The 8,627-nt window shown below is 38.1% G+C and overlaps 1 protein-coding gene across 1 annotated transcript; it reads right to left on the bottom strand.

The window, feature by feature from the left end:
- Positions 1-2,723: 2,723 nt before the first annotated feature.
- Positions 2,724-6,989, bottom strand: LOC106074630 (uncharacterized). The gene is made up of 2 exons (XM_056039807.1): positions 6,712-6,989; positions 2,724-4,075 (listed from the first exon to the last, which is right to left on the bottom strand). Exon 2 carries the CDS (start codon positions 4,047-4,049, stop codon positions 2,895-2,897), a length of 1,155 nt encoding a protein of 384 aa, XP_055895782.1. The 5' UTR covers positions 4,050-4,075; positions 6,712-6,989; the 3' UTR covers positions 2,724-2,894.
- Between the last annotated feature and the right edge of the window lie 1,638 nt (positions 6,990-8,627).

Raw genomic sequence — 8,627 nt, 5'->3', positions numbered from 1 at the left:
ATTCTGGTAAAATTCACTCAGATATCCTTCCCCTCCCATTTTCCCAACTGGTCCAGACAAGTGATAGGATCATAGCGTAGTGAGACAAGTGATAGGATCATAGTGTAGTGAGACAAGTGATAAGATCAGAGCGTAGTGAGACAAGTGATAGGATCATAGCGTAGTGAGACAAGTGATATGATCATAGCGTAGTGAGACAAGCGATAGGATCATAGCGTAGTGAGACAAGTGATAGGATCATAGCGTAGTGAGACAAGTGATAGGATCATAGCGTAGTGAGACAAGTGATAGGATCATAGCGTAGTGAGAAAGCTAAAAGCATGAAATAGCGCAAAGCAAAAAGCAAGTGGTAAAAATATTTCTAATGGCACAGATTTATTTATGCAGGTCTAGATCCATTACAAACGTGATGACATGACTGATCCAAACTAAATGATACAACTACACTTTGTCTAAGCTTTTTTTTTAAAAGTATTTTTATGTTTTGCTTGTTAATAATAATTGGAAACTTTTTGTTTTAGGGAACGTTCCCTGAAATTCGCCGGGCTTGACATGCTAACAGGGAGGGCAGGAGGTGGTCATTTTATTTCACACTTTTGGAAAACGTATCAATAAGGGTTCTGGAATAAGTTTGTCAGAAACGTCATTTGAAGGAAACTGTCTCAAAAAGTTCAAGGATGGTCTTAAAAAGTTCATTTAAAGAGCATAGTGTATAAAATTTCATTTTAAGAACAAAGTCTCAATTTATTGAAACCTGCCTGATCAGACCACTTCGTGGGCCGATTTTAAGTTTGTGTTTCCACATAAAACTGTCTCTATAAACCTTGAGGTGTTTTTTTTTTGCCATTCATTACTTTTATCGTTACTTTATATACTTGTATATTTGTATCTGTTATCCTAATGTGCTTTCCGCTTACTAAAAATATATTTTTTTCTAATTAATGTACATTTTTAGTAGTAAAAATTGGTTAACAAAATGTGAATAATTTTAAAGCTGGCAAATTATATAAAGAGTTGAAGTTTATTTACACTTGGAATTAGTCGCTATTGGAAATCTTTAAATCAACAAACTTTTCATCCACACACAGACAACTAAGAATAATATATATTGATATCATGGGCGTAGCCAGGATTTTTTTTCGGGAGGGGTTTTGGGGGGATCCCCCCCCCTCGGAAAAAAAATATGTGTGTTTGTACATAATTAATCTTTATTACATTCTGACCCTTTCGGAAGACGTTTATTGTTTATTGTAGACTCCCCGCCCTTGCTAGCAAGGGGGTCTGGGGGAGCTCGCAGCGCTCCCCCAGCGCGGGGCTTAGCCCCGCCGCCGAGCACTATTTCTGGCATTGAAAGCCAACAAAATGCATATTCTGAGGTATCTACAGTGCATTATCTTGCTATTAAAAAGTTTTATTTCAAAAAGCTAATGTGCTATTCTTACTGACTTAGACCCTCTCGCGCCGTTCGGCGCATTTTCCGGAAAGCTGTTTCCGCAACTCTTATTTTGCATAATTCATTTTGTCGGAGAACATGTCCCGCAAAACCTCATGCGACGCTCTGTCACAAACTTACTAAGGATTCGACTCCCAGTTCGGCATATGATTTCTTTGATTTAGACCCGATCTCTATGACTGACTCCTAAAATCTGTCTTAGCCATCTTTGTTGAGCCACATTTAATGTTTTTCGATTTCGGCAGAAGACTATTCACACTTTATTAATGGAGCCCAAGTCACTGGTAGAAATTTGTAACCTTTCCTTACTACGCTTCGTTAAATCATCTGTTGAGGGGTTTTAAACTAAAAAAAAACTCTGGAGTTTTTGTTTTTGTTTTTTTTTAATTCAAAACCCCATTTAGCTACGATCATAAAATTTGGTGACTGTAGTTTGCTTTAAAATAATATTGAAGAGAGAGGTTTTCAACTCTAAACGCTCTGTATGGGAATTTTAAACTCAAAACCATCTGGAAGGGTTTTTAACTTTAAAGAAAAAGCCATCTGGAGGAGGGGATTTAAACTCAAAACCCCTTTGGCTATGCTCATAGATTTTATAGTGTGTAATTTGCTTTTTTTTTTTATATTGAAGAGGTACTTTTTAGCTTCAAACCCCAACTGGAAAGGGGGGGGGGTTGTTAAACACAAAACCCCTTTGGCTACGCTCATAAAATTTTGAATGTGTAATTTGCTTTTTTATATTGAAGAGGGGTTTATCGTAAATTTTGGAGGGGGTTTTAAAATCAAAATCTTCCTTAACTGTGCTGTTGGAATTTGGGGATTGCCGTTTGCATTTTTTTTTTGTTTTGTTTTATAGAAGAGGGGGATTTAACTGCAAAAACCTCTGGTAGGGGGTTTAAAACTCAAAACCCCCTGTAGGGGGTTTTAAACTCAAAGCCCCTGGTAGGGGGTTTTAAACTCAACCCCCCCCCCTGTAGAGGGATTTGTATCTCAAAACCCCCTGATGGGGTTTTTTAAAATCTCAAAAGCTCCTGGTAAGGGTGTTTAAACTCAAAACCCCCTGGTACAGGGTTTTTAACTCAAACCCCCCTCGGCTGTGCTGTGGTAATTGATGATTTAGTATTAAAATCTCACCTAAAATAAACAAAATGAAAGCAAAAATCAGTCACTTAATTCCGTTTACCCCCCCCCCCCAGCAGGGGGCGGGATTTCATTTCGGGGGGGGGGTTTGAACCCCAAGAACCCCCCCCTGGCTACGCCCATGATTGATATAGACATTTATATGTACACGCTTAATTAATAAATCATAAATAGCTGCTATATACAAACTTGTTTTCTTTTCATAATTTAAGCCAAACGCTGTATTGGTTGGTAAATATCATTGTAAATTAGGTTTAAAAATCATTTTAAAATTTAAATCAGAATAAAATTTGAAAATAATTTAATTATTTGCAATCTGCTCAGCTTCCGGTGTACTTTCACTTTCGTTTCTTTTCTTTTGTTTCAGCAGTCTCAAAAAACTTTTCGTTGATTTGAACGTGGCTATAGACGGGATGAGACTCGTGTTTCTGGCCTGTTTGACATGACATTTCATCTTAGCAGCCAGTTTCATCGTCTTGGTTAGATCTTCGTACGTTCTGTGTTTGCAGTACTGGTCAAAAGATTTCTCTACAACTTTAGGGTCAAATGTCAGAGTCGTATATCGCTGGGCTACCAGAGGCGGCGTTTTACTGGATCTACCTGCTTTTGAAATAACCAAAGATGGAGGTCGAACATTAAAGTCGATTTGGTCTTTCAGAAAACCTTTGACCTTTTCCTCCAGAGATTTTTTCTTGATATCCACTTCAATAATTGGTTCTTGAAGTTCAGTCAAATCAGAAAATCGTATGCTAGGAGATTTCATCACCCTAGGACTAGGCTGCACAGTTAATCTGGTGGCAGTATCAGAACTGATCACTTCGTCTTGTACTCGCAGATTTTGAAGACTAGGCTGCTGAAGTTGTGAGGTCAATATTATTGGCTTTATCTTTGCTGCGGTCAAAAAGACTCCGCCAGCAGAGATCTCACTGTCTGGTTTATTGGGAGCCGCTTTAGTTTGTGCAAATATTGTGTCTGCATCTTCTTCAGAATCCGAATCTAGGTAAACATTCGTTTGGTGTAAAGTTGCAGCAAATAGTGTTGCACTTTTAAGTGGGATTCTGGGAAATGGTATAGGAATTATTCCCGATCCTGCAACACTTGATATCCCGTTTCGTTTAGGGTTGACAGGGGCTGAACTAGAGCGATAGTCGTTTTGTTCAGAATATGATTTTTCTAGAATAATCCGAGCTGATTGAGCTCGTTCTTCTGCCAGTTCGAGGCTTCGCCTCATCAGCTTCATCCTCTGACGTTGGATGAATCTTCGCTCGATAAGAAAGTCTTTTAGGCGAGCTGCGCGCTGTTTCTCAAAGATGGATTTTTCTTTGTCAAACTTTGCATCCAGTGCTTTGTGTTTGTTCATGAGGAGTGTAGAGCCTTGGGGGGAGATCATGACCTCAATGTTGAGAGTGTGGTCCTGCCAGGACAGGTTCTTGGTCTTGACCATCAGCAGCGACATCTTCTTTCTTTTTTGTTATCCACCGGCTACAAAAAAAATATATATTCTTGTATTATTGTATACAATTATAACATAAAAATAGTTACATGGTTTTACATAAATTTGGAACGTGTAGCTGAGTGACACAACCACTTGCCTACCTGTTTAGAGGGCTTGAGTTTAAAACCCTACTAAAGCTTGATTGTGTTGGATGAGCGAATAGAGGCAACACGAAACATGTCCCCAGATACCGTTCTCCCCCCAACTAGTCGACAAAATAGAATGGCCAGAGCTGAGCCTGCTTCTAGCAGTTGTGCCAAATAAAAGTGAATTAAAGTTCCCCTTTTAGATCTGGCGATCCATAGGGCAGTTGATGTGAAAGTCATCTGTTTTTTGTGGCCGATGGTTAATGAGGGTGTAATGTGACGATTAATGATCAACCGCTTTTACTTTCCCTAACTAATGTCAAGTAGCCATCACTTTAGTTGGTCTCAGGGGCGCCCTTATAATCACAAAATTAAAAATCCCAGTTTTCACCGAGATTTCAACCCATAAGCCTCGGTTCGGAAGACAAGCGCTTTACCACTCGGCCACCAAAAGTAATTTAAGCAAAAAGGCAAAACACGTACATTGGTACAGTTTTGATATTAAACATCTATTTATTTTATTTTAATAAAACATGTCAATATGTATATTATTACTACTCATTTCAGGAAAAAAAAATCTTAATATCTCCCACCTCCGATGCCAACGGCAGACCTTTAAAATGAGCTAACAATATAAAATAACAAAAGAGGCTTAAAAGAGCAGGGTGCCAGGACATCCGTTATGTTATCAGTAGCAGACGCCTTGACTGGCTTGGCCACGTTCATAGAATGCTACAAGGTCGACTTCCACAAGACATTCTGTTCGGTGATCTAACAGAAGGCAGGAGAGACGCTGGTCGCCCACTTCTAACATATACTGATGTATGCAAACGCCACATGAAGCTCTTCAAAAATCGACACTAACAGCTGGGAAAAAGTGGCAATGGATAGATCCACATGGAGAGCAAGCATAAAGGAAGGGTCTCGGACTGCAGATGCCTTACACAACACTAACGGTAGTGGAACTGTTAAAATACGTGGTTAAATTGGATCTAGTGTGTAACAAACTTAATGTCGAAGAATAGAAAGAGACTGGATGTAACCACCTTTGCCTTACTCTGATTAATTTTAAGCTTGACATTTCTACTATTGTTGGACTGCAGGAGGCACAATGTTCCCATGATCTTTATTTCATTCTCTAGTGAATTCAGTAATAATAATATTTATATCAAAAAGAAAATAATTAAACCTAAAAATAGTTGGTCTTAATATTCATTACTTCAAAATAGACTATTCAAAGGATTTGAAAGAAAGTCGTGACAATGAAATTAATATTTGTGTGCAATCACTATAAGTAATTTGTCATAATTTTTGTTGAATAGTTATAAAATTAGCGATCTGTCATCAACAGCAATAAAAATTAATAAATAACTGACATTTTATTCAAAGTACCAGGTGACAGAGCCTCGCTCGGTTAAATAACTTGTTGAGGAATGATATTTACTTATTTTGGAAACATCTTTGTAATGACTAAAATGAGCGATCGAGTAAAGAATCCCAATCCAAAGACTAAAAACATAGTGCTAGTATTTTAAAGAAGGATTCATCAAATCAATTTTAGGAGAAAAAAAATTGCAGCAGTCAACGAATTTGCATACGCTGCCGCTTCTATTGTGTTATCTATAAACCTAAAAAAAACAACCTAAGAAGTCATGTTCACCCAATAAAACCTATTCAGACCCACAAATCCCCGTAAATGGACATCCCTCAACGTTTTAGACCCCTACGCATATCTAGGAAGCATGGATGACGCATCGCTTTCAAGGGAAGTTGATAACCGCCTGCCCAGGGCTAGTAGTGCTTTTGGACGCCTCCAGGAGTGGGTTGGCAGTGGTTCTCTCGACCCTTCTATATGGATCTGAGACATGGGTACTCTACAGAAAGCAACTAAAAATTCTTGAACAAAATGTTCAATGTTTATCACAAAAGATGTTTTCACTCCATCATGGAATTAGGTGGCAAGACCGCACAACAAACAGCAAACGCCAGTATGGACAGTCTAGAGGGATATCTTATGGTCCGACAGTTTCGCTGGAGAAAGCACTAGCCCGTATGTGACAACGAACGTTTGCAAAAGACAGTCTTTTTTTTGTGTGAGATTTAAGTTGGTCGACGTAACAGAGATGCCCCACAGAAACGCTTTAAAGACCAGCTTAGGCACCAACTGACTTAAAAGAGGATATCTGACTGCAGGCGGCTTCCAAACGAGATAGCTGGAGATTTTCACAAAGGCCGCGGGATATACGACAGAAAACAAAAAAAAAAGATACCTCCCCCCTTATAGTAAACAAATAGAAATTGGACCCTAGCGCTCTGTGAATACTATAAGCATGACAGTTGCAATAAAAAAAAGTTATTCAATTCACCTGTTATATTTTAAACGACAGTAAACTCATTGCTTTATTCATTTGACAATAAATATTATGATGTTTGAGCACTTTAGATATTGACAGTTGGGGGCATCACATTACACTTAAGTAAAACAAAACTTAAGTCCCTTACACTGTGGTTTATATACATAGAAAAAAAAAACTCACCTAGACTAATAATAAAGTGTCAAGCTACCATGTTGAATCCATCTTTGTGTTTGACATTATATACGAATAAAGGTCAGCATAATAACAAAGAACAAGAAATATTTTAATATATACAATAAGCATATTAACACACGATACATATCAAAACGTCTTTAATTAATTAATGAATACATGTAGCCTATACGAAGTACGAACAAAAACGTCATCTAAACATTGAGGCACCGTGAAGCACAAAATAATGCGTTTATATCGAACAGTTTTTAGTGGACCAATCAAATAAAAGAAAAACATTTGTTTCGCCCCCCCTCCTTTTTTTAAAATATTTTTGCCCTTTGTAATGGTAGCGTTTAGTTTGAAGTGTATGCCAAGAGTTATTGGCCTTTAGTAACGACTTGACACGATTGTTAAAATGTTAAGCTGTTTAATTCTAATCAATAGTCAGACACTCCAGCTCTAGTTAAAATCAGCTGACACTTTGACAAAGTGAATCAAAGACAAAAGGCAGCGCTCGTGTCTTGGGGACATTACACGTTAATGCTCTGTTGAATTGAACACAGCCCCGGTTGTAATGATTATGTACAGGATCATCTAACAATTAAAATTTAAGAATCGATCTACTTTGATTTATAAATCATTTAGTCCTCTTATGCTAATTACGTTATAAAGAACAGTTTACACAATGTTCAAAATGCATTGGTTTATTTATAATAATTGTTAGAGTTGTGTTGTTTTTTTTTATGATATTATAAACTATTCAATAGTATTGTATAAATTCTGACCTTTTTTTTGCGCACATTCAAAGAAACAAAATTAGGATAAAACATGTTTATTTCAAAGACATGAGATGAATAGTGTATCTAAAAAGAATTAGGTTATTTTTTTATAAGGCACTATTTGCTGCCGAGGACGGACGCAGACGGCGAAAATAAAATCTTAATCGACCACCGGCGGACAATTGTTATGGTAACCCTTTTTTTTTACCATTACCTTTACCTATCCCTTAGTCTATTGAACAGTAGGGGCACCATGCAAGACTCGTCAACCGTCTTTCTCCATTCCTCTCTGTTTTTTGCCTTAGTTAAAGAACTCTTTCAATAGTAGGCCCGTCCATTCTTCAATGTTGTCCACACATCGCTTTCTCTGTCTGCCTCTTCTTATTTTTCCTGGTACTGTTCCCTGAAGGAAGGTCTTTGCGAGCCCCTCAGATCTTGTAATATGGCCATAGAATTTAAGCTTGCGGTTGTTGTTTTTTTTTACACTAGTTAGCAGGTCATCGTTGGGTCCAATCGTTGCAGTAGCCCTGTCTCTAATCTCTTGGTTTGTGATGCGGTCTTTGAATGTGATACCTAAGATCCTTCAGTAGCATCTCAATTCCATTGCTAGGATTCTCCTCTAGCTCTGCAGTCAGCGTCAAAGACTCACATGCGTATAAAAATGTGACCATGACCAGGGAGCGCATCAGTCTGATTTTGGTGCCGAGGGCTAAGCCTTTGTCTTTCCATATTATTTTAAGTTTTGAAAGGGCTGCTGTGGACTGTGCTATTCGGGCCAGTAGTTCATGTTTCGTTCCCTCGTCTGAGACAATAGCTCCGAGGTATTTGAAGCTGTTAACACTAGTCAACCTTTCACCTAGATGTGGCAAAATATGAGGGTCACAGCTGGGGCTGCGTAGCCACGGGAAATACTGCATTCCTCATTAATCTTCGGACTCTAAGACAAGCCTTACTATTTGAAAAAAATATTCTCTTTTCTAGTGAAATATTTAGCAAGTAAAATCTTTAAGCTGGAGGTAAAAAATAATAAAGATCTGTAAAACTGTTTTTTTCTTGAAGTTATCAACTGAAACACATCAATAATTTACTTCCGGGTCCAAACCTACCGCAGGACGACAGGGGATGGGAGCTGGCAGGGTTTGA

This window comes from Biomphalaria glabrata, chromosome 9, assembly GCF_947242115.1.
Source record: "Biomphalaria glabrata chromosome 9, xgBioGlab47.1, whole genome shotgun sequence".
Lineage (NCBI taxonomy): Eukaryota > Metazoa > Mollusca > Gastropoda > Planorbidae > Biomphalaria > Biomphalaria glabrata.
The sequence above is the reverse complement of the archived record's forward strand: the minus strand, read 5'-3'. Positions and strand labels throughout refer to the sequence as shown.